At 46.2% G+C, this 26821-nt stretch overlaps 1 protein-coding gene across 1 annotated transcript in view; it reads left to right on the plus strand.

Moving 5' to 3' along the window:
* The window catches only part of Rab22a (RAB22A, member RAS oncogene family), a 46512-nt gene that overhangs the window by 9590 nt on the left and 10101 nt on the right, over positions 1 to 26821 (plus strand). Inside the window, 1 exon segment of the mRNA NM_001398945.1 lies at positions 20364 to 20445. Within this exon segment, the coding sequence (NP_001385874.1) occupies positions 20364 to 20445 (82 nt within the window).

The raw sequence follows: 26821 nt of genomic DNA on the forward strand, positions 1-26821 counted from the left end.
CTGCCATCTTATCTGACGACCCCCTTTATGATGATGAAGATGAAGGTGGTTGTTGCCTAGGGTTACAGTCTGTGATTCCCATTTGTGTTCAGACAATAGCATGGCTTCACGGGCTTTGTTGATGCCTATAAGCACCTTCTATGGCTTTTGTGCTTTGTTTTCATGGATACTGCTGGGAGCTTGCTGTGCAGTAGTGGCCGTTCATAAGTGCCTTTAGTCTTTTTTGTTCTCCATCCTTGTGCCAATATTAAAACCCCTCTTTTTTTTTAATCTTTGTAATAAGTTGCAATGTCCAGCGCTGGTTGAGTGTTCTGTTATTCAAGACTGCCTCGGCTGCTTTAGGTTTCATTTCCATATAAATGTTAGCAATCATAGTGTCCGCTTTCACACACCCGAGCATGCTGACCCTCACTGTGGTTTCCACTGACCTTCCATTGAATTTACAGAGCCATTCAGAGAAGGACTTGGTAATCCTGAATCCTAGTCTATGACTATGGGTTATCTTTCTATCCCGCCTCTGTGTTCTTTGTTTTCTCTAGTGTGTTTGCACATCTGTCATCAGCGTTATTTCAGGGTTCAATGTTTTTAATGCTCTAGTTTGCTATGAAAATGGTAAATGGCTCAAAGTTTCCTGTTGTTGTCGTCGTTGTTGATTATTGTAGTAGGGTTGGACTTGAGAGTACTGTGAGCTCTGCCAGGAACTACAACTTGGTTTTTTGAGCTTTTCTCCAATGACCTTCCCTAATTTGCTTATGAATTCACTTACGTATGTGCAATGTTTTTTGTGTTTTTTACACAGTTTTCTGTCCTCTGGGATGGCCTTGGTTATGCCTTTGACTTTGCATCCCTATTTTTGTTGGCTCCAGAGGATTTCCTTAACAAGGTCGATGAAAACGAGTGATGCCTGGGTGCTCTGGCACTGCCATAGTCATTCTGGGAGAGCCTTACTGGGGTACCAGGGGATGTGCTCACTAGAGGATTGTTTTATCTGTCTTATTTATTGCATGCATCCCTACCAAATTGTTCAAAGAAGATGTCCTTTTCCTTGCCTGCAAGGGTCTATTTAAGTTGATAGTGTTGACTTGGTAAGCATGTTTTTCCATCTGGACGAGGCTAACTGTTAGACACCATGTGGTGTCTAACATGGCAGTTCTCAACCTGTGGGTCACAGCCCTTGGCAAACTTCTTTCTTCAACAGTATTTACATTATAACATGCAACAGTAGCAGATTGACAGCTATGAAGTAGCAGTGAAATAATAGGATGGTTGGGGGTCACCACAGCATGAGGGACTGTACTAACAGGACACAGCATTGGGAAGGTTGGAAAGCACAGCTGGCAGAATTCCTAACACATGGGAGAGGTCACTTCAGCTAACAGTTTAAGGTGTTAAAAGTCCAAGTCTCTTCTTAAATTCAAGGCAGTCTCTTAATTGTGAGTTCCTAAAAACTAAAAGCATGTTACATAATTGCAGTATCCTGTGGCATAAAGTAAATAGTTAGAACTCTTAGCAGCAGGAAATGGGAACATAGCAAGGAAGGACTCGGTCAAAGCAAGACCAGACCCAGCATTACAAACTCCAAATCCTGCAGCTCAGTATCTGGCTTCTGAAACCCACCATGGAATGATCTAGGCTCCAAAGGACTTACTTGGTTAGCGCCACTCCTCTCTACCTGATGCCTGTAGGGTACTTCATCTGTATGTGGCCAGCTCCATGCTGTAACTGCACCTTTTCTCTGTGGATAGCCCATGGTCCTGGGATTACTGATATCTTGGGATCCATTGCAACATTGGCCTCACCTTCACAACTTCATGAAGTATCCACTTGGGTCTCCCTTGCAGGAACTTTGACCCTGCCACACAGCCGCCCTCAGTGACTTCTGGAATCTGTTGATACAGGACTCTGTAATCACCCTTAGTGTTTCATGCCTATAAAACATGGACATCACTGCCAGGTTCTGCTGCGAGCCTCAGGTCCTTGTGAGCCTTGCGTCCTTGAGCTACAGTGACTTCATTCTCATGTTTACCGACCCTGGGGACACTTCCCAGTTTTCCAGCAAGAAATGTGTGTGTGTATGTGTATCTGTCTGTCTGCCTGTCTCTTCATCTGTGTGTTTGTCTATATGGTGTGTGTCTCTGTGTGTCTATCTATCTATGTGGTATATGTCTATCTCTGTGTGTCTGTCTATGTGGTGTGTGTCTGTCTATGTGTGCTATATGTGGTGTGTGGATCCCAGGCTGTTTGCATACTCCTTCCCCCTCTGAACTTTGCATTTTTCATGTCTCTACTCTCTCTCACTGTAAAAGATCTGAATAAGAGTAGCAAGAACTATCATGCCACATCCTGAATGTTCTTTTGTCTTGAAATTACTCCATTCAGCCTCAGTAAGGTTCTCAGGACCCAGGCAGAATATAATTTTAATGGCCTCTAGCCCAGTTCCTAGTTTCCTGAGCTAGTCTTCACTGTTCACATGTCTGCATTCTGGTCTTCTAGACACACAGCAGGGTCTGCTTACGGTCTTTGCAGTGTACAGCTGCAGACTCTTCCACATTCCTCCTGCATTTGCAGAGCTTGCAAATCACCTGGAACAAACCTAACTTTCCAGACCATTTTTTCTTTCCTTCTTTCTTCCTTCGTCACTGTTACAAAATAGCTAACAAGAAACAACTTAAGGGAGGCAGCAGCCAGTTGCATCTGCAGAACGGCAGTAGTGTACTACTCTGTTTGTCTAGGGCCCAACCATGGGCCAATGCTACCCACATTTAGGGTGGGTCATCAGCCTCAGTTAACCTTGTATGGAGACTCCTCCCAGCTATCCCCAGAGGCTTGTCTCCTCGGGGATTATTCACATTATTCACATTGATGGTATTAGGCATTACACTTGGCTTTAGTTGAATGTTACTTGTTAGGATTTGCCTGTGTATAACTGAGAGTGTGATGTCATTTCCTTTTTGAACATGTGTCAGATTTGTATCAAAGTTATGCTTATTCAGTAACACTGCTTGTATGAAACACTTCTTTTTATTCTTTAAGTGATTAGTAAGATTTGTCAGTGTTTCCATCTGGGCTTCAAGCACTCCTTGTGTAATAGAGTTAATTAAGGAGTGAATTCCATTCATAGTTGTAAGATTGTTCATATGCAAATTGTCTGTTACTTCTGGCTCTGGTTTTGATAGATTGCATTCTTTAACAGCCTTAACTCTTGCGTGGACTTGTTCCATCTTGCTAGTTTATCAGCATAAGGCTGTCAGGCTTCTTACTGGCAGCAACTTTCCTTTGGATGGGTCTTGCTTTTGGTCAACTGAGCATATCTGCTGCCTCGCCTTTGTCTTGATGAGTATATGAAAGCTCCTACTCTTGATAACAGTGTTCTCGTCACTGACATTGACACAGGCTAGAGTCGTCTGAGAGGAGACAACCCCAGTTGAGAAAATGCCTTCCTAAGATTGGACTGTAGACAAGCCTTTAGAGTATTTTCTTAATTAGTGATTGATGTGGGAGGGTCCTTTGTATCATGGATGGAGTCATCCCTAGGCTGGTGGTACTGGGTTCTGTAAGAAACCAAGTAGACAGAGGGTCCTGCTCTCTTGGGCAGCAGGGTGTGTGTTTGTGTATGTGTGTGTTGGGGGTGGGGGGGGTTGAGCCAACTGTCCCCCACCATGAGTGCCATAGAGCTGGCCTGGCAATTTTAGAGAGCTCATCCTGTGGTGCAGTGCAAGAGAGCTGGTGGGCTGACCAGCCAGGTCCAGATCCAAGGCTTTGAATTGGCCCACCCAAAAACTGTATCTCATCTGTGATCTGCTGAAGTACATGTAAGGGCCAGTCCTGCAGATCCAAAGCTGCAGGATCTCCATGACACTGGGCAAGAACCGGAGGAGTCTGGGGAGGATCAAGCACTGATAGAGTAGCAGAAGCCGGGGTCCTCGGACCAGACTAATGACTCACTGCAGTGCACATCTGTAAGTAAAGATGCGTGAACAAAAGACTGTACTGTGGGACACAGTTGGTCACAGTACAGCCTCCATGTTGAAACGATTTTCTATATGTTTTATTTTGTATATTCTTGTTGTTATTTTTATTTTCTTTGAGGGCAGAGAGACTGCAGGGGCTGAGGGCATATATGAAGGGACAGGGAGATGAGTGGGATTGGAATACATGATTTGAAACTTACAGAGAATCAATAAAAAGTTATTTAAAAAGAAAAAAGAAAGCAGTTTGAATAAGCCACTAAGCAGCACTCCTCCATGTCCTCTGCATTAGCTCCTGCCTCCTTGCTTCCTGCCCTGTTTTAGAGTTTCTGACCTGTGTCTCTTCAGTGAAGGACTAAGCCAAGTATACCTTTTCCTCTGTACCTTGCTTTTGATCCTGGTGTTTCATAACAACAGTAGAAATCCTAAGACACAACATAAAAGGTATGTGTCTATCTTTTAAGTTAAACCTTACCTAAAGAAGACATTTATTTTATTATTTTTATTTATGTGTATGTGTGGATATATGTATGTGACTGCAGGTGCTCCAGAGACTAGAGGTGTTAGGTCCCCCTGGAGCTGGAGTTATACATGGTTGTGAGCGCCATGGGTGCTGGGAGCTGAACTCAGATCCTCTGCAAGAGACTGCACCGTCTCTCCAGCTCAGCAAACCTCTCTATTCTGTTACCATATTAACATTTCAATTCTAAGTATTTTCTGATTTATTATTGGCTTTATCTTTGATCCAAGTGTCATTTAAATATGTGCTTCTCAATCTCAGAAACAGAAATAACTTAGTTAATTTTTTATTGAGTTACTGACAAAATTAGTGCAAAATGAGAAAATATATTGTATAACTCGTTCTTTGGCTCCAGGGTGATCACTCTCTTCCTTTGCGCCGTGCTCTCAGCAGTGTCCCGGGTTTGTTTCCCGGCCTTTCCTGCCCTTGCTGCTGTGTGTGGAGGGTGGGGGCTGCTCTGGAAGTTAGGTGCTCTGTCTGCTTTTCTTTTACTTTCCTCTTTCCTTTTACCCTCATCTGCATTTTGACGGAGAGAGAAGTGGGTTGAAAATCTTTCCTTACTGTGTGTGAATTAGTCGAGTTTTCCTCGGTCTGTGAGTTTCTATCCTCTCCTGTTTAACAGCACTTGAGCCAGTGTTGTTCATGGTGAGTCTTTCGGTCCTTTAGCATGCTCCTCTCCCCATACCCTGCCCGTTTTCTCTGCACTGCTTCATAGGGCTGTTTGTTTTGTTTTTAAAATGGAAGTGTGTGTCATGCACACTTGTGTTGGGTGCAAGTACAATATGGCACGGAGCTGTTTCTCCAGCCCGATTTTATTGTTTTTATGTGAGAAATGTTGGAAATATTTTGAATTATCTTCTAAATGTTTGATGGGCTTTTTTTTTTTTTTAGTTGTTTGTTTAGTTGATGGATCTATTTAGTTGAGTGAAAATGGTTTGGTTTTTCTTTTTTCTTCATTTTTGTATAGATCACTACTGACTTTTATGTATTGGCCTTGTTGGTGTGTAGTCCTAGTAACTCCATTTATTTTCAAAGGTGTGCTGTAGGGTTTTGGGGGTGTGTGGTCGTGTCATTGGGATTATTTTGCTCTTCGGTTAGCTTGGTGGGGGTTTAGTTGGATGTTTTTAGTTATTGTTTCCCGTGCCTTGTCTACAGACGTAGCTTGAGACAGTGCTAAGGGCTAGCACCTTTGCCTCTCCTGGGCCTTGAGGGAAATATCCCGTCTGTACTGTGGAAGGTTCTCAGGAGTGTGTAGTGTGATGTTGGTCACTGAGGTTGCCAGGTGTATGTTTAGTTGAGCAAACATTTTTGGTACGAATGGTTCTTGAGGGGGCTGGAGAGATGGCTCAGCGGTTAAGAGCACTGACTGTGCTTCCAGAGGCCCTGAGTTCAATCCCCAGCAACCACATGGTGGCTCACAACCATCTGTAATGGGGTCTGATGCCTTATTCTGGTGTGTCTGAATTTACAGTGTACTCATATACATAAAATAAATAAATATATCTTTAAAAAATGGTTCTTGAGTCTTACCCTGATACTTTATCTTCTTAGATGTTATTCTTTTTTCCTTTCAGTGGTGGATTTCTGCATTTATATATTGTAACTGTTGCCCCAATACTTAGTAGCATCACACAACAAGCATTCCATACCTCATGTTTTCTGTAGATTGGGAATCCAAGGAGCCTGGCTACTGTGACTGGGCTCAGGGTCAGTTTTGATGCTGTAACTCATGAACAGTGCTGAAGAATGCTTAATTACATGCCTGTGGCTGGAGGCCTCTATTTATTTCCTGGTTCTCTGACATGCGAGCCTGTCCCCAGAGCTTCTAGAGTGCCCTCACAACATGGTGGTGGGAGGGAAGGGGGCAGGGTAGGATCCATATTGTCTTCTGGCCTCTTGAGAGCCATCTGCTCTGGCTTCTGTTGATACAGTTACACGCACCTTAGGACCATCTCACACAGCTATAGACAAGTGGCACGTCTTGGAACCCCACCAACTGAGTTTATTACTTAACCCATATCTACCTGTTCCAGTCTGCACAATGACATCAGACTAACCAAGACTGAGAAGCGTGTGACTTGACAGCTGAAAGGTTGAGGAGAAGCTGAAAGGTTGAGGAGAAGCTGAAAGGTTGACCAGCTTGAAGAGAGGCGTCATGACAGCACACTGCAGCATGTGGTTCGAGTTGGGGCTCTGTTGATGGGCCAGCATCAGGACAGCTGTCTGAGGACCGGCTGTGCAGTTGAGGTGCTCTCACCCCGCCCATGGGAACTCACTCGCATTTGTAGAAGTTGTACTAGCATTCAGGGTCATGATGCAGTGTACCTGGAAGGCTTGAAGGGCTGGAACAAATATGTACAAGCTCTCAAACTGGAAAATAGATTGATTTTAATTGTACTTAACGTTTATTTCTATAGGTCCAAGTAGTTTAAAAGGGCTGTTTCACTGCATACTGGTTCCCACTCCCTGCCCCAGTACCATGAAAAGACAACCAGACAACCGGCTCTTTGATGTAGGAATGAGTGGGTGAAGTGCAGTGGGGAGGTGTGGGGAATGCATGGTGGGTGCAGTGGTGGGGTGCGTGGTGGGGTACAGTGGCGGAGTACAGTGGTAGAGTGCATGGTGGGGTGCATGGTGGGTGTAGTGGTGGGGTGCAGTGGTGGGGTGCATGGTGGGGTACATGGTGGGGTGCAGTGGTGGAGGTCTTGCTGCCAGGTGAGACGCTGACCCTTGACTGTAGGAAAAGCCAATTGGGTTGTTACCCTGTTCTCACACGCTCAGCACAGTTCAGCAGCCCAGTCCAGTCACTGCTCTGTGGATTAGCTGCCTACTTAGCTCATCTCGTGGAGACTTTGTTCAGAGCAGGAAGAAAAGAAATAACTTAAGTCCTTCCTGTTAAAATGGATTTTTTTTCCTGTGATTATTGGCCTTTCTTCTCTAGAGCTGCTAGTGTGGTGTCGGATGGTTGTACATGGGTTTCCTCAGTGACTCTCTGCTACAGTCTACAGTACATCCTCACTCCCTTCAGTCCTCCCACAACATGTTTCCTTTACATCTTAGCTCTGAAGCTAGGTATGGAACCCTGTTCGAGGCAAGTGTTATACACTAGGCTATATCTTCTAGCCCCAGGATCTTATATTTTTTATTTTTAGACAAGTTGCCCAAGCTGGCCTTCAACTTACTCTAACTCAGGCTGGCTTTTAACTTGTGATTCCCCTAACTAAGGTTATGTGCAGTCCTGTGCTAGGTGTATTAGTTACTGTTCTGTTGCTGTGAAGAGACACATCATTTATTTGGGGCTTTCTTGCAGTTTCAGAGGTTTATTCTATTATCATTACGGTGGGGAACGGACAGACACAGTGCTGGAGCAGCAGCCAAGAGCTTTGTATCTTACTCCAGAGGCAGCAGGCAGAGAAAAGGACACTTGACCTGATGTGGGCTTTGAAACCTTCAAGTCCTCCCTAGCGACAGACTTCCTCAGCCAAGGCCATACTCCTAACTCTTTCCAAACAGTTCTACTAACTGTGGACCAGGCATTCAAACATACGGGCTGATGGGGTCCATTCTCATCCAAACTGTCACACAGTCCTTGATTTTCTTTGAGGCAGTTTCTCATGCGGTAGCCAAGGCCATATGCATTTGCCTCTGTGCGGCTTCATCCTTCAGTGCGGTGACTGCAAGCACGAGCCAACAGCACCACCCTCACAATTATTACACCTTTAGGATTGCGGTACAGCTCAGTAGTAAAATACTTAAGAACTCCTAAGTCCCATGCTCACACGCACGTTCACAGGCACACGCACGCACGCACGCACGCACACACGCACACACACAGTCTGAGAATCATATTTCTGTATCTGTTCCCTTCTTTGTTGACTTCAATTACACTTGAAACACAGATGTGTTGAACAAAGACTAAACAGTAAATACACTAGTGCGTCCTGTGCAGCACGTAGGAGTCTCCAGCCAAAGCTCACCCCCGCCTCCACTGCTTTATTGTAATATACTGTCAGAGGGTCCTGAGCATCTTTGGTTTTACTTTTGAGACAGGATCTTTCACTGGGTCCCATTGATTAAGTGATGCCAACGTTGGTCCATGCACCCCAGAGGATCCCCCTTTCTCTACCTCCCTAGCCCTGGGGTTGTAAGCACATTCCACCACGCGGACTTTTTAGGTGGGCCTGGGGTTTAGCATGACAAGTGTGGTGGTTCGAATTTGCTTGGCCCAAGAAGTGGCACTGTTAGGAGGTGTGGCCCTGTTGGAGTAGGTGTGTCACTGTGAGTGTGGGCTTTAAGACCCTCACCCTAGCTGCATGGAAGCCAGTCTTCTGCTAGCAGCCTTCAGAGGAAGATGTAGAACTCTCAGCTCCTCCTGCACCATGTCTGCCTGGATGCTGCCCTGCTCCTGCCTTGATGATAATGGACTGAACCTCTGAACCTGAGAACTAACCCCAATTAAATGTTGTCCTTGAAAGAGTTGCCTTGGTCGTGGTGTCTGTTTAGAGCAGTAAAACCCTAACTAAGACAACAAGTTTTTTGTGCTTGTATAGCAAGAATTTTCCTGACTGAATAGTTGTCTTACCAGTCCCAATCCAGACCCATGCTTTAGCTGTTATTAAGGGGTTCTGAGGCCCCACAGCTGTGGAAGTCAGAGGCAGCTTTGAGGAACTGGTAATTCCTGTCTACCTTTCCCTGCATCCTGGGGACCTGCCAGTCCCCTCTACTCACTGAGCTGTCCTGCTAGCCCCACCATCATGTGACACAGTGGTACTTTCAAAGTTAACTCCCTGTGTGTGATGATTCTCCCTGATCCTGCTACTTTAAACAATTTGAGCTTCTGCTGCTTCACTGAGCGGGTTGAAGAAGACACGCTGTTTGTTTCCTTGCTGGAGAGTTTACCTCTCAGAACTTCCATTTCCTCCGCCCTGTGATACCTTTTGCCATCCTTCACCTGAATTCTGTTGTAGGAACCTCAGATCTAGGCTGTTTTGTTGTTGTTTGGAGGACAAAGCCTGCCATGTAGCATACACTGATCTGAGACTGTTTATGTAGTCCAGGCTGGCTTTAAACCTACTACATCCCTACCGCCCAGCCTTTTAAGTGTTGTGACCACAGAAATGCACTGTTGTGCTTCGGGCTTGTGTTTAAAGGGCAGTGCCTTAGCAAGAGAAAGACTGTGATGTGTAAGGGTATTAAGGACACAGTCAATACGTCCATGGCCAGGTCATGTTGCCAGCTGCAATTGTTTCATTTAATTGCATTGTGCTATTTCATTAAGTCGTTAATATGAGTAGGAGGGTGTTGATTTAAGACAAGTTTTAGAGCCACTAAAATTAATTGTAGGTTTGTCCTTGAAGCCCCATGTTTTATTTGGGCCCATTAATTCCTCAACCACAGTGTTTAATGCTGTATAAGTTTTGCCAGCACTGATGAGCTCCCACTGTCCTGGTGTTATTTCCCTCCATCCTGTGGCAGTATCGATTAGAACACTGGTTGTTCTTCCTTACAAACCTCCTGGAGGGGCTTTGCTGAGACCACATTCCAGTTTAGGTGTTTCACTCCCTTCAGAGTTTGCCTCGGTACCATGATAGTCACCACATCTGCCTCACAAGTACTGTGGACTCTCCCCTCACAGCCTGCTGAGGCTCTCACCTCACTTTGAACGATGTATACTCTGGCTTGGGCAATTTTTACTCACCTCTTCTAGCACCTTACAATTCACTGTTCAGTTGGACCCTAGTGTTTGTGTTTGTATAGAAAAACTCAGCCCTGCCTGTGCCTTCCGTGGGGGTAATGTCAGTCTTTAGTCTCTAGCCGCTTTGGGAGCCCACTCTTTATCTCTTGATTGGCCAGTTTATCTTGATACACAAAATATATAATACTCCCTTGGTTCACCACGTTTCTTGAACCTGAAATTTGACTTTTACAAAATTTGGACAGTTATAATAGTGATTGTAGGAGTTATGTTTTGTTTCTGCCCCATTTCCTTGTCTCCTGTAGGATAGGAAGTTCTGTGTGCAAAGTGCTCCGTGAGCTCTGAGGCTCCGCCTCTGTCGTTTCCTCTTCTCTTAGTTTCTTCTCTGAGGCTTATTCAATTCCCACTTACTTGTCTTTTGTCTCCTGTCTCCAAGATCCTGATCACCGTGCCACATCTAGGACCTTTTAAAATGTTTTTAATACTGTTACTTTTTTTTGTGTGGGGAGTGCCTATGCAGAGATCAGGGGATGATTTAAAGTTCCTATGAGGGTCCTGCAGAGAAAACCAGGTTTTTAGGCTTGCCAGCAAGCACTTTCCCACAGCGCCATTTCACCCCCTCGTCTGTTTGGTTGTTGCTTGATTAGTTTGGGTTTTTTGGTTTGGGGGTGTTTTGTTTTTGAAGCAGACTAGGAGTTTATTAAATATTATTAAATATATTATTAAAACCTAGATGGAAACACAACATTGAGAGTGAACATATACAAAAGATAGTACTGCACACCTCAGAGCAGCAACCAGCTAGCTTCTTTCTCTGCAAAAGAGCAACTCTGTGTCTTATAAAGTTGCTCTTTATGTGAATCTGGTAGCTTTTGAAGTCACATCCACTTAGACTGTTCAAAGATGTAAAAGGTTGGGTGGAAATGTTCATTTTCCCTGTTATTGACTGCAAGACTTTAAAGTGGATAGTACAGGTTCCCAGGCCATTAGATAAAAACATAGGTCAAAGGAAGCCTTGTTATACTTGGGTCACAAGCCAAAACATATTTTGACTGTAAACACGGTTCGTAATCTTGCTAACTTCCCAGCAGCAAATGTGAGGGGCTCCTTATATGTGATGTGAGGGACTCCTTACATAACTCAAGCCTCAATTTTTCTTTTTGAGACTTAGATCATCTCTCTGAAGGTCTATTGTTCTTATTTTTTAGACACAGCCATACTCTGTGGCCAAGGTTGTCTTGCAACTCACTATGTAGCCCAGGCTAGCCTCAAACTTGGAATGATCCTCCTGTCCCAGCTTCCCAGCTACTGGGATTATGGGTGTGAACCACCACACCCACTTTCCAGTCCCTTAATCCTACATTTTCTGAAGCTCTTCCTGTTGAACTGGGATGAAGACCTTGTTTTCCAGGTGTGAAAATCCAACCTAACAGCTCTAGTGGGGACAAAGAGAGTCCTATCTTGAAGCCATGTGATGTGAGGGGTTATCACTTGATTGAGGTCTAAAAGGATGTCATTACTCAGTATATAACCACACACATGAGCATTGCTAAGCTTGATCATAAGAGTAACACCAGCAACATGCACGTGTGTGCTTCTGGATGTGAAAGCCAGGGGTTAACATCCAACATTTTCTTCAATTTCTTTCCACCTTATCTTTTGAAACAAAGTCTCCCTTGAAACTGGAAGCTCACCAATCTTGTTAGACTGGCTGGCCAGTGAGCCCCAGGGATCTACCTAATTCCTCTCCTCTGTACTGGTGTTATAGACACGGCCTACCACACACAGTTTTCTACAAGGTGCTGTGTATTCAAACTCAGTTCCCCATGATCAGACTCACTCCATCATGAGTTTAGTGTGAAAATGAAATGTACATGAGGAAGAGTTCTGGGACTGGAAAAGTTGTGACTCTGTTATTTTGGATGATAGTTCCATGAGACTATGAGATTTTAAAATTGATTAGCCTGACAATATTATACTACATTTTATTATTGTACATCAACTCCACCTGTTCTCATTTCATTTACTGCTGTGATAAGCCACTCTGACTGACAGCAACTTGGGGAAGAAGGAGTTTGTTTCAGCTACTTTGGGTGTCAGCTCGTCACCAAGGGACAGAGTCATGGGTGAGAGGTGAGGGGAGCGCTGCTGACCAGCTCACCCTCTGCCTGGTTCACAGGCGCGTCCTCAGAGCTTTGGTTTTGTTTTCATTTTTAAGATTGTTTATTTTTAGTGTGTGTGTGTGTGTGTGTGTGTGTGTGTGTGTGTGTGTGTGTGTGTGTGTGTGTATGCCTATGTGTTTTTGCATACGTGTATCTTTCTGTATATGTTGGGGGCGTGGTAACTATGGAGGCCAGAAAAGGGTGTCACAGCCCCTGGAGGTAGAGTTACATTTGTTGGGGGTGTTGGGAACTGAACTAGGGTGCTATGAAGAGCAAGAAATATTCTTAGCAGTTGAGCATTTTTCCAGCCCCTCTGCTGATTTTCTTACACCCCAACTCTAGCTGCCTAAGGATGATGGGATGGCCCTTCCCACGTCCTAAAAGGACATCCTTTTAGGTTTTTCTATGCTGTGTCAGGTTTATAATCAAGGCTAACCAAGACAGTACCTCAATATGTTACAGTTTTTATAAAACCCCATCTTTATAGGAACATAAAGATGACATTTATTTCTGTCCCTGTCACTAAATAGCTGATATAATTGATTTACAAGAGGCCAGAAGGGTTCTTTTAGCTTTCAGTTTTGGAGGCTGCGCTGGGTACTCAGTTGACCCCATCGTGTGTTGCTTCTGCCCTGTGCTGAGGGAGCACAGCATCATGAAAGAGTGTAGCAGAGTAGGCTCCGGGACCTCATGACTGAAAAGCAGATCAAGAGAAGTCAGGGACCCTCAGTCTTTTTTGACCTGTCAGAGAGAGGTTCATTGCATACCGAGTAAGGTCAAGCTGGGTGCCAAAGCCTTAAATGTGTGAACCTTTGGGAAACACTTGTGAGGTTATTCTTCATCTTCATGAAATGGTTGAGATAAAGAAAGGTCAGTTGACTCATCTCATGGCACATATCAGCAAAACTAATCAACCAAGCTGGAAGACTCCCTTGCAGGTCTGCTTCTCACCCAGTGTGCAGTGACCATGTCCTTCAGTCCTGCCCAGCAGCCCACTCCCAGGACTCTGTCCTACAGTCAGACAGCACCTGTAGATTCCAAACCACAGTCAGCACCCTTGACACTGTTAATCATCTATCACGTGCAGTGAAGCAGCTTGAGTGTGCGTGTCCGAACTCCTCAGATGAGGCCGCTGTGATGTGGAGTCAAAGAATGGTGTGGAGTAGCACCGTCAGGGTTCCAAAAGGAAGGAAGGTTCGCAGAGTCTACTGTGTGTGTTCATGTCACTTGTAGTGCTTCTGAAGGAACTGACAAAGTTCTTTCCCTGGAGGACAAAGCTGGCTGGAGGAGCAGGAAGAGGATGTCAGTGGTTCCCTGTTTGTACCTGTGAGGCACTAAGACATATCAGTATGTCCTTACCTGTTCAGAAGCCCAAGGACTGCAATGACAATATGGAAACAACTGGAATGCATCAGTGCACATGTACCTAGGTGCCTGAAAAGATTCCTCAGACAAGCTGAGACCACTGCCCTTCCTTTCACCAGTCACAGCCAGCTGTCCCTTCCTCCCACCTCTACCTATCAGGCCTTGCCCATCTTTGTGCAGGATCATGTGTGTTTGTGCTGACCTGAACTTAGGCATATCACGTATCATCACATGGTGGAGTTCAGAAGGTTCCACTGGAACTAGACTTAAAGATGGTTGGGAGCTGCCACATTGGTGTTCGGGAGCTAAACCTGGGTCCCCTTTAGGAGAAACCAGTACTAACTGCTGAGCCATCTCCCCAGCCCCTGTCTATGTTCTCAAAGTGCTTAATATTTCCCAGTTGCTGCTCTTGTGTGTCCTGCCCTGTAAGGTCCACCAAACAACACCACGGGCCACCAAGGACCTAGGAATGAGTGAGTGCACCTTCTAAGCACATCAGCTACCATCTCTTCTTTCTTCTGTCAGTGTAGCCAACCCTAGCTCTGCTTTTTAAAATAATGCACATGGTTGAGTTTAGATGGAACACCGTAAGTAATAAGTGAGGTTAATCCACGAAACCTACAAGTATTTTGATTTCTCCAACATCGCTGTTTAGACAAGGCTTAGTTTAAAAAGACGGGATGGTTTTTGTTAGGCTGTTTGTTGAGCAGTAGTACAGAGAGAGGAGCCAGGGCAGAAGGAGCCCCTCTGTGAAGAGGCACTTGCTCGCCACCACTGGTCTCCTCCCTGCCCAAGCCTTCTCTGACCTCTTAACAATACTATAGCTTCTCCTCCCTGTGGAACCCAGCCCAACTCGGGCTGCTCCTAGTGCGGTCGGTCCTCATTCTCTGCTCCAGTCTGGATGTGCACGCTCACCATTTATGCCCATGCGCACCGACACATCCTAAATTCTAGGATCAGTTCACCGTGCTCTTCCGGAAAGTCTGGGACTCATGTTCATCTTACATCACAGCAGCAGCTTGAAGAACACAAGTGTTGCCACCTGAACTTCTAGAGATCAGAAGAAGTCTATAAAACCAGCTTCACCAACCGAAACTCTTGGTGTTAGCCAAGCCAGTTCCTTCTAGCAGTTCCCAGGGGAACCTGTTGCAGCTTCTAGTGACTGAGTGCCTTCTAGTGACTGACTGTCTTCTAGTGACTGTAGTGACTGACTGTCTTCTAGTGACTGTAGTGACTTCTAGTGACTGTAGTGACTGTCTTCTAGTGACTGTAGTGCCTGACTGTGTCTTCTAGTGACTGACTGTCTTCTAGTGACTGTAGTGCCTGACTGTGTCTTCTAGTGACTGACTGTCTTCTAGTGACTGGCTGTCTTCTAGTGACTGACTGTCTTCTAGTGACTGACTGTCTTCTAGTGACTGACTGACTGCCTTCTAGTGACTGACTGCCTTCTAGTGACTGACTGCCTTCTAGTGACTGACTGTCTGTCTTCTAGTGACAGAGTGCCTTCTAGTGACTGACTGTCTTCTAGTGACTGACTGTCTTCTAGTGACTGACTGTCTTCTAGTGACTGACTGTCTTCTAGTGACTGTAGTGACTGACTGCCTTCTAGTGACTGTAGTGACTGACTGCCTTCTAGTGACTGACTGTCTTCTAGTGACTGACTGCCTTCTAGTGACTGACTGCCTTCTAGTGACTGACTGTCTTCTAGTGACTGACTGCCTTCTAGTGACTGACTGCCTTCTAGTGACTGACTGTCTTCTAGTGACTGTAGTGACTGACTGCCTTCTAGTGACTGTAGTGACTGACTGCCTTCTAGTGACTGACTGTCTTCTAGTGACTGACTGCCTTCTAGTGACTGACTGCCTTCTAGTGACTGACTGCCTTCTAGTGACTGACTGTCTTCTAGTGACTGTAGTGACTGACTGCCTTCTAGTGACTGTAGTGACTGACTGCCTTCTAGTGACTGACTGCCTTCTAGTGACTGACTGCCTTCTAGTGACTGACTGCCTTCTAGTGACGTGACTGACTGCCTTCTAGTGACTGACTGTCTTCTAGTGACTGACTGCCTTCTAGTGACTGACTGCCTTCTAGTGACTGACTGCCTTGGCTTGTGGCCTCTTCTGCCATCCTCCAGGCCCACGCTCTACTTCATCTTCAGGTCACCTGCTGGAGCCACACAGTGGCACACACTTTCGTTCTTGACTTCGAGGCCAGCCTGTCTACAGAGCGAATCCCAGGACAGTCAGAGCTGCACAGAGAAACTCTGTCTTGACAACCTAAACCAAATCAGAACAAAACAAAGGAAACCACTGCCTGGCTCTGGCTGCTCATAGTCCCTTTTGTGAAGAGCCTTGTAAGGTCTTCCAAAGTGTTTGTCCCCCTGACCAGCCCTCCCAGTTGAGTTTCTCAAGTGCTGTGGGAAGGTCGTATTCCTCTTGCCAACCAGTGTCTGTACAAGACTGGAAGATCAAGTGTTTGGAGCAATAAGGCACACAGTGCTCCAGCTGGGGTCCAGTTGACTGTCCTGGGATCCCAGCATCCCTGTCCATGACTCTGACCCTGAACAGAGACAGTGACAATAGAGTCACAGTCCAGAAGTTTACGGTCGTGCTCTAAGTTTACACACAAGCAAGGAAATGGGAAGAGGGCATGACAGCAGCTGATACTTAGCTGTGTTGTTATTGTTGACTTTATTGTTTATGATATGAAAGTATTGTTATTCATTAAAAGTATAAGAAAGGGGAGACCAAACTCTTTATATTTTTTCTGTTTAAATAAATATCTTGCTAGGTTTTCAATATTTTCCCCCAAAAATGTGAAAATGTAACCAAGATGCAGAAGATAAAGAATGTGTAGGGAATGAGCACACCCCTGGAGACAGTCTGGGATGCATGCACTGGTGTGCGTGGTTGGCAGCTGCAGTGTGGGCTGCTGGCCCTGCCTTACACATGGCTAGGTTCAGACATCGAGGGCACAGAAAGAAAGGTGAGAGAGCTGTCACTGTAGGTGCTCATCACAGCACGTGGGCACGCCTAAGACCTCTGCTAGAACCCAAGGGCTTCCTACCTTAGACTCCAGACGTTGAGATTATAGACATTGACCACACACACAGGCAACATCTAGGCTTTAAGGATGCTGTCCCAGGTAGATGTTCCCTCTGCTCAGCAGATCCCCTCTGGGGCCCAGTCGCTCTTTGTACCGCCCTTCACCTTCCCAAGACCTTCGTCTCTGACCTTAGAGGACCTAAGGGTCGCCTGTGCTCATCTCTTCTTGTCCGTGTTAGTTTGTGTCTAGCAGTGGGCTGTCAGCATGTGTAACCTCGAGATCTAGGGTGTTCATTTGACAGCGTGCTGAATTGTTCCTTCTCAGCATGCCCGGCGGAGGTAACCTCACCTCATGTGCCAGTCACTAGAAAGATCTCAAAGTAGGGAGTCTGCAGTGATTTCATTGCACATCTTTATTCCAGGTGAGGTAAACAAGTTGCTGAAGTTAAAGGAAGAAAAAATTAAAGCACTTTGTAGCAAGTACTTTCATTGAGAACACATACTACTTGATGTGCGTGGAAGTCATATTTTTAGAATGTCATGAAAAATGGAGAAGCATATGAAAGGTGTGGTAGCTTTAAGAAATAATGTAGTAGGAACTTTAGATCTGCTGCAGAGACTGAAGAGAGGCAGTTCAGTAGTGAAAAATACACTTCCCAAACAGGGAGAAGGCAGGCTGGGAAATAGAAATGTATTCTTTGAATGGCAGGGAACTAGGGCCTATTTTTTAAAAATACAAGACACAAAAGTTATACCCTCCATGTCATTTAACTTGAACATTAGAGGAGCGATGATGGCAGGAAATTGGAGTAAAGTCACCCAAAGATTAGGGTTTGCTTTAAGGATTTATTTCAGGGGCTGAGATTTGAGTGTAGACTAAATATAAAAGGAAGACCCAGACAACTCTTATCATAAAACTGAATGCAAGTTAATAAAAGACAGGCATGGTCACATGGTGTGAAAGGCAGGCTTCACGTGTGTGACTGACAGCCTAGAAGTTGGGACCAGTGTGGGGTAGACACTGTGTTGTGTGGTAAAGTGTACCCATTGTATATTAGATGAGTTACAGCAAGTCCTGCCCTCCGTAGACCTCAATGTAGCTTTGACAACCATTGTGAAGCAGTAGGCACCATTACTCCCAAGTCTGATACTAGTCTAGATGTTACTACTATAGAGAGTGCAAATCTATTATATCAAGGATAAAGTGATTTGAGACAAGTCGGGCTTTCACTATCTTAAAATCAGCAGGGATGCTTGGTGCTATAGAGTAAAGAGACATCTTAAGGGCTCAGGAGGAGGTGAGAGAGTGACAGACTGGGACCTGGAGGTTCAACCCATGAGTGAGCACCAAATTTGATGTCTTGTACAGAGAAGAATTGCAAAGGCTCTCGTGACCATGATGGGGGGGGAGCACAGTGAGTGTCTGCAACCATCCCAGGTTTGCTTGAAGCCTGTGGCTAGCACAAGGGTTGAGGCAGCTATGAGCAGAAGGCAAGTCTAACCCTCACCAAGGCAGCCCTGCCCTACTGCACCACTTCCTTCTGCTTCATTGTAACCGAGCTGGAGCAGAGCCTTCTCTGACCTGTACTCTTTCCTAGTGTTCGAGTGACACTTTGTTCTTTATGCGGGAAGTTGGGGGTGTGGACTCCACATAGCTTGTGGGCAACCATGGTAAATGTTGACTAAGCTCCAGGACAGCAAAGAGACAGTTGCAAACAGTGCCCTGCTACAGAGGAAGACTGTGGGTGTCCTGGAAGGATGTGCAGTGGGGGCTGTGTGGGGTGCTGGGACTCATTCTTGGATATTGAAGACCTCACTGCTGGGTCTGTATCCTCTGACTCATGGAAGTCTGTTTTCATTAAAGGAACTGGTTGAAGGCAGGGAGGACGTGCAGGAGTTCTGAGCTTAAGGAAGCAGCTCTCCATCTGCATCTTCCTTCCTCAGCTTTCAGTCTACCAGGAATGCGGCCTGTCCTGTCCATCCAGCAGTCACCATGTGTCTTCCACATGCTGGCTCTCAGTTCCTGTGTCACACTCACAGAGCACCACAGTGTTGTGGGTTAAAGCTGAGTGGCAAGCTTTTAGGACTTGGTGGAGAGTTTAAACTGAATGTTTCCTGAGCAGTAACACCTCTGGAGATAAGTCTTCTCTCCTCACCTTCCCCAGAGCCATGCGGTCTCTGACTACTAGGTCTTTCTGGAGTGAGGAGTCCTGTTGCTGTTTTAGTTGTTGATTTAGTCAGAGTGGCTCACCAGAAGTTTCTAATACTTGAACTTATGGAGACCCTGGGGCTGCATGGGGCAGGCAGCACCTGGCAGTATAGCTAGGATTTGCTTCTCCACTTACTTTCCATCCTTAGCTGGGATTTGGGAGGCTGCCTGCTGGGCCATGAATTTGCATAAGTATTTCTAAGAATTCTGATACTTGAGGCACTCAGTAGTCTTCCAGCAGTCCTGAAGATTGCCTCTAATTAAAGCTGGGGCACGCCTGAGAATGTCTGGTCATGAATCGTCCTCTGGACTGCAGTGACTGGGGTACAGCTCAAATACAGCTCAGGTCTGGTGTGCTGATAGACCTATAATCTCACCGTTCAGAGACTGAAGCGATTGTGAGTTCAAGACTAGGCTGGGCTACGTAGGGAAACCCATCTTTAAGGAACACACACACACACACACACACACACACACACACACACACACACACACAGGCTGTTTACCCTAGAAGGCCATTTACTTCTAGGTTCTTTGAACCAGAGTCAGGAAACAAAGAACTCCACAGAGGGTAGCTCTAGGCCTACGTCTCAGGCTTGATAGTGTTAGGCTTGTGCTGAGGTTTTGGGGCTCCTCAGAAATGCGCAGGTAGATTTACTCAAGGTCCTGCAAAATGTATCGGGTCCTCCAATAACAAACACTTGAGTGTGACCATGCATGGTTGGAAAGTGTCCTATGGCTGCCTCGGATGAGAAGCCTGCTGTGTTCAAGAAGCACAGTGATCTAGTACAGAGATCACTACCACCTTGGTTCAGCTGTCCCAGAAGCCACCTGTCCACTTCTGTTTAGCATCATAATCTAGGAGCTCCCATGTTGCCCTTGCTCTTCCGTGGCTGTTTGTCTGGTATGTGTTCTGACAACTGGGGGGAGATCCAAAATGCCTAAGGTGTTGTGACTAGTGTACAGTGGTCTTTAGACGGCCTTCTCATGGGACCAGTGATCCATCATTCAGCAAATAAGAGTGCTTGCCTTGTAAGTGCACACAGAAAACAGCCTCACAAGAACAAAAGAAAATAAACCCTATTCAAAGAAAGCTTTCTTATGACACCCACCTGTTTGAATGGCAGCGCCGTGCACTTTAAGGAGGAGGCCAAGGCTCCTCACTACTGACCTGTCTCTCAGTTCCTAGGCTTCCTCCTCTGTCAGGCAGATGAGCCTAATGCTTTATTTTAGCAAAGGCTGCAGCCAGCATCTGGCTACCCCCAGCACTCCAGAGAGACATGGTGAGGATAGAGTGGGGAGCTGGGATCCTGAGTGCTAAGTCTGAAGTGATGATTTGAAGGGGGCTGGACAACGGTGTTAAATAACTGTGTTCTGATCATTTAGGTCTCTCTTTATAGGGCATCTTTTATGACCAAGACTGTCCAGTACCAAAATGAGCTACATAAATTCCTAATCTGGGATACAGCTGGACAAGAACGAGTAAGTTGCTCTTTAATTTATTATGTTCTTCTGAGGCCCAAACCAAATTACAGCTCCAACTAAACTGTCATTGTCCCTGCCATCCGCCGCTCCCATCCGCCACTCCTAACTTCTCTGCACCAAGGCACATTCGCTTCCATTTGCATGGGCCAGCCTGCTTCTTCTCAGTCAGAGCCGCAAGTCCACTGACAGAGGAAGTGATAATGGGCACTGAGGGCATTTTTATACTTTTCAGTGTCTTAAAGTAAATGCTGACTAACAGGCCTGATAAAGTTCCTTGAACAGAGTGTGTGATTTGAGGCTCTGTCCTCTAGTACAGATGTAAAGAATTAGTGGTAGACAGGGAAAATTAGGCACAGCTCATTTATAGCCGCCTTTTAAAAGCTAAAAGATGGAACTTTGCAGCACATAAACTTGGAGGTTGAAGTGGATAGATTTGTTAATGCAGTGCCTTGCGACAGACACTTAAACGCCTGGCAGGGGGCCTGTCCATAGCTCTGTCTGTCCTCGCTCTGCAGAGAGCCGCAGCTGCACCGACAGAAAGCATCTGAGGAAGCGGGGAGCAGGGATAGACATGTGATGGGGACAAAGTTATCAGAAAAATGGTTTGTCATCACGCTCTTAGCTAAGACAGCATGGATCCCGTGTGGCAGAGAAGCTGACAAGAGTCACCCGGACAAATGGAGGAAGGCTACACTGGTATCTCCCTGTGCATTTGAGCAGAGGTCACACCTCAGCCTCACTGTTGGCCGCCTTCAGTTTGAATTGTGTGTGTCACTGATCAGGCTGCCACCCTCCTGTTCTGGTAGCGGGTGTGAGTCTAGAATGGACGTTAGCACAGCAGCCATCACTCTTCCAACCTGTAGAGACATGGCTTCCCAGAGTCCTCTGGGTGTGTGTACACGCTGCCCTAGGACTGTGTCGTTAGCCAGAGGCATGGACTTTCCTTAGAAGTGACAGATGTGTCCTTGCACTGGGTCCCAGGTCTCAGTCACCCTTACAGGTTTGACCGTGAAGAAGGACATGCCCAGGGCTCCAGACTTGAGGGTTAGTTCAAGGATGGCCATATATCCAGGGCTAGGTCTTCAAGGTTGGACTCCGCTCCGCCTCTTCTTACCAGTCAGCTTGTGTGCTTCTCCAGTGTGCATGCAGCTCTGTGTCCTATCGTTTGTCTCTCCATCCTTCAACTCTCCAGCCATGGAGCCTCCTCCTGTCACTGAGAGGAGCTGTGCTAACACCCCTGTTGCCAGAAAGCTGTGCTTTTCACACTCAGATCTGGAGGGTGTCGTGCATTCTTCCCAGCAGCTGTTGGCCATTCGCTTCTTCAGCTCTCCACTCTGCTGCCTTCAGCTGCCTTCACGATCACTCAAGTGTTTTATAGCCTTTTCCTCTGTCCCTGTTTTCCTCGGCCCAGTCCTGACCCGTGTCACTATTCACGAGGACCCAAACATTGTGGGGAACAATAACTACTGTCTTCTTGCTGATCCTTACCATCTAGCTATGTTCTACGTGACCCAAGAAGCCCATGTGTCCTGGTACACTGCTCTCTCTGCCCGATGACCTGCCATCCAGCCTTCACATACATGGGTCCTTCTCGCTAGCACACACCTCCTCTAGCACTCACTGGCTTACCAGCTGTGGATCAGGCAAATGTCATACCTCAGTGTTTTCTGTACCTCACTGTACCTGAGCAGGCTTCAGGCTCCGTCTCTGTCATTGCCCATGTTCATTCTCTTTCCAAATGGTAATGTTTGCTCAGCTGTCCGCCTTTATTGACAGCTTCTCTCACTGAGATGTAGGTACTGGGAACTGGGCCTGCAGTGTCTTGCTTACTGCTGTGGTCCCAGTATCTGAGGACAAGTTAATGCCCAGGAGTTAATTGGGGAGCAGCAGATTAACTCTATGTCCTAAACTTTGCTTGCACTCAACCATGAGATTGTCACATATTTTTTATCTTTCTGTCTTGCATTAGACTGTGGCCTCTGAGAGGCAGGGACTACCTTTCTGGTGCGTAGCGCCTGGTACCTGGCTTCAATGTTAGTATTCTTGTCAGCTGCTTGGTAGTCCACCTTGAGACAAATAAGGACAGACAGCCCGTCTGCCTACTATGGGTCACACGTGACTCCAGTGACAAGTCTCGGATGTGAACATGCTTATTGCTTAACTCTCTAGTGTTGAGATTGTTGGTGGGGACCCAAAACCATCACAGAAAGAAAAGGCTTTTGATGAACGGAGCAGTCGGCCTCCCCATTTGACCCACACATCTGTGGCTACACACAGTTCTGAACGATGGCTTTTCTGACAAGTTTCCACGGATCACAGAGTGATTTCACTAAGTTGATGAAAGCGAGTAAGAATTGAATGGTATTGGAGTCCTTGACTGAGGGAGCTTGCTCTATGAAAAGGAAAGAAGTGTGGAGAAGAGAAGACAACGGTTTGGATATCAGAAAGTCAGGAAGCACCTAGGAAAACAGACAGGAGCCCTCAGGTGTGTTTTCAAAGTGTCTGTTTCTAGGAGGCCTGGGAGAGTCCACTGTGAAGTGAAAGCTTCCATGTGGTGCTTGCACATTCCTAACAGAAGCCGTTCACCAGGCCATCTCCTCACCACTCTAAAATTCAGCTCCTGGCTGTAAAATTAAGCCTGAGGTTTCTCAAAAGCTGGGTTAAATGAAACTTGTTTTCAGTTATGTTTATTTTCTTAAGACTAAGCATCTGTGAGTGCTTTGTCCACTGTTTGCAATTTGAGTGAGTTTGTCTTGTTCCTCTTAACCCCAGCACAGACACAGGTGGCTACCCCGAGTGTGTGTCGTAAATCCACCATAAGTACAGGGCAGTATCCCCAGTGCTGCCTGCCCGTATGGCACATCTGTAATGGCTGTGTTCACAACTCTTGTTTCCTCTGCTTCCTCTGGCTCACTGTTCACAGAGGTCAGAACAGCATGAAGGCCATCAGTTTTCAAAGTACTCTCATGAGCAGTTGTAAGTACTTAAACTAGGACAAGGTTAACGTAAGAGCATCGAGAGTTGGAATTGGCAGACTGTGGGCCATGTTGAACCAGTACCCACTCTTGTAAGTAAGTTTTATTGGAACACAGCCATGCTTGTCTGCTCATTGTCTGTTCTTATACTTCACAGTAGTACTGTGACAGGAGTAAGAGGGCCACAGAGCTGATGCTGCTTGCTGTCCCCTAACCCAAAGCCAGGTTTGGGGACGACTGCTTTGGGATCTCCTTATCTGTGTTGGTCTTCTTCCTTCATCAGAACACCAGGGAGACTTTCAGAGTCAGCAGGGGAGTGTCAGTCCTAATGGCCTGTAATGTTACTGCTCTTGGCTTACAGATGTGGGCGTACTTTACAGAGTAGCTGTTTGAACATCCTGCCCAGCAACCAGTGAGCAAGGCTGAGGCAACATCAATCGGCAGGCGTGGCTCAGGTCTCACAGGACACCCAGCTAGCTCCCAGGACTAGGGCACAGGGTGGCAAAGAGTCAAGCAGGAAATGTCTTCTTTGCTTAATTGGTTTTTGTTTTTCAAAGCAGAGTCCCTCTTTATAGCCCTAGTTGTCCTGGAGTGCAGTCTGTAGACCAGGCTAGTCCCAAACTCAAAAGACAGCCTCTGCCTGTCAAGTGCTGGGATTAAAGGAGTGTGCCACTACCACCCAACGGGGAAATGTCTTTTTCAGATTATGAATATGAGAGATGTCTGAGAGTGCTAGAGCAACTGGGCAAGAGCAGCAACCCTGGAAACAACCACCTAGAAAGTAGGCCCCTCCTCAAGCCTTCTGAATGCACAGAGGGACATTGCAAAACAAGACTGTCTCACTCACTGCTGTCTCACTGCTGCCTCTTACAACAGAGCTGGAGTTTAAATCCAGGCCGCACATTAGAGGGCGTTGATAAAAGTATTGAGCATTCTGATGAAGTATCTCATTCAGAAGAGAGACAGTGTTCTGGACTTCAGATCCAGTCCTAGTATAGCCATCTTAACAGTGTTCAAAATGAGTCTCAGGATGATGACAGTTACCATTCTTCAAAATGACAGTGTGTCAGCTGGCCAGGGTGTGGTCATTTGTTAACGTTGTTGTGTGGGGAATCGAGGACAGAGGATGAACCCATGATGAGAATCTGGACCAGAGTTCAAAGCAGGCCTTTAAATGTGTCCAAGGCTCACAGTGTCAGGCCAGCTGCAGACAGGAAGCTGTGCAGAAGGAATACAGTGCAGATGTGAAGACCGAGAGCCACAGTGTCCATAGAACAGATCACTTGGAAGAACAAGGAAAGAGGCCAGGATGTCTGGGCAGTGTCAGCAGCACCGGCACCCAGAGGGGATGAAGACGCAAGTGATGGGGTGCAGAAGAAAGACAGTTTTCCCATGGTTGGTTCCACTTCGGTGAACCATTAACTCTCATGTCTCAGGCCTTCAGCAAACCTTTAAATACAACAAGGGCCCTAGTTAAACTGCCCCAAACTGAAGATAAAGAGAAAAATCCAGAGAACAATGTGAATGGGGTTGGTCTCTCAGAAGCAGGGGAGGCAGGCCAGTGGGCAGAGTCTAGCACACAGTAGGTGTGCAAACAAGTCTGTCTGCCACAACCATCTCCCAGATACAAAATCAAAGTTGTCTTGGGAAGGCCAAAGTGAGAGTTGAGTAGCAGCAGCCCTAGAGATGACCACGGAGTCCTCCCGACAGATGAGGGCACTGCTGCTGACACGGGTGGACAGCATGGTCTCTCTTCCTCCTCACGGCCTCTGGACAGCTAGTGGTTCTTTGAGCTGTTAGTATGCACTCGAAGCATTTACCAACAGCAACCAAAGGATGGTGAAATAGATGAGGTTACATTCATGCAAGATTCTAATAGGCAAGGTTAGACCCACATAAGGTTCTGCTGTCTTATAGGCAAGGTTAGACCCACGTAAGGTTCTGCTGTTTTGTTTTATAGGCAAGGTTAGACCCATGTAAGGTTCGGTTGTTTTATAGGCAAGGTTAGACCCATGTAAGTTTCTGCTGTTTTATAGGCAAGGTTAGACCCATGTAGGGTTCTGCTGTTTTATAGGCAAGGTCAGACCCATGTATGGTTCTGCTGTTTTATAGGAAGCATGCGTTTGGAATAGAAATGGACCAGAGAAAGTTATATTGTAGTTTTGAGAACAACCACCTAATAAGTGATGCAGGAAGGTATAGCTAAAAAGCTAAGAGAAGGGGCTGAGGCTGGGCACACAAACCTAGAGTCTGATTCCCATCACCACATAAGCCGGACGTGGGGCTCATGCCAGTAATCCTTCATCCAAGAGAGGGAGGCAGGCATAGCAGCAGCTTAGGGCATCCTTGACTGCATCATGAATTCAAGACCAACCGGATACCAAACTTAGTTTAGAAGGGAGGGAGAAAGGAACAGGGGCATTTTTAAAAAATTGATCAAATTTGCAATAAAGCCCTAGACCTGTGTCTAGACATAGCAGATACATTCTTAGATAAAAAGAACCAAGCACTCCACTGAGTGGGCAGAAGTGACAAAAGTGCCAGACCTCATGCATCTTCCCTTGTGGGGGTTGCAGTCCAAATGTCACTACTTTATCAGAAGGGGACAACGATGAACTCAGAGACGCTAAAGAGTCACAGGAATGCTGTGTGTGTTCAGTATTTACACCCAGTGCTCTCTGAGGAGAGTGCCTACCAACCAGCCACCACAAAGGGAGCAGGACACAGTACATGGATGGCACATCACTCTTGGGGACCAGGCTTCGAAGCCAGGGTATAAGATGATGGTGTGACCCTTGGTAGGGGAACACCACACTGGGGCATTTGCCCAAGACCCAGATTTGAGTGAGGAAAGAGCTTTACCTTTTCTATCTCACATTCATCCAAGGAAGTGGCCCATTGAATTACCCTTGCTTTGAGGATGGTCCTTCTGCCTTCTGAGTCCCTCTCTAGTGTGTGGTGAGTGGAGGCAGAAACTGTGCTCGCATTGTGACATTGTGGAAGAGAGATGAGACCTATGTATGGAGATGTCAGAAAAGCATTGCAAACTCATTCAAGCAGTGAATTTAAATGTGCATTCATGTCTAGGACAATCACCGTCTAGATTACAGTGTGATCTCTTGACACCCAGTAATGCAGCCGCTTCTCGGGAGAGCCATTCACAGCATGCTTTTATCTCCTTAGTTTGGGAAGCCAAAGTTTAAAGGACTATTGAACAAATGAATTTGGGAATTACAACATTGAGTTCAATTAAAAAGCTTTGTAGCTGAAACACTTGTCTATTGCCCCATATTCAGTTCCTCTAAAGCCGTTTCAAGACTGTCTTCTGAGACACTCCTGTACTAGCATCTGTCTTCGCCTTGGTGACTGTGGGTTCTTCTGCTGTAAAGCACTATGGC

The sequence above is a fragment of the Rattus norvegicus genome, chromosome 3 (assembly GCF_021556685.1).
Source record: "Rattus norvegicus strain SHRSP/BbbUtx chromosome 3, alternate assembly SHRSP_T2T, whole genome shotgun sequence".
Classification (NCBI taxonomy): Eukaryota; Metazoa; Chordata; class Mammalia; order Rodentia; family Muridae; genus Rattus; species Rattus norvegicus.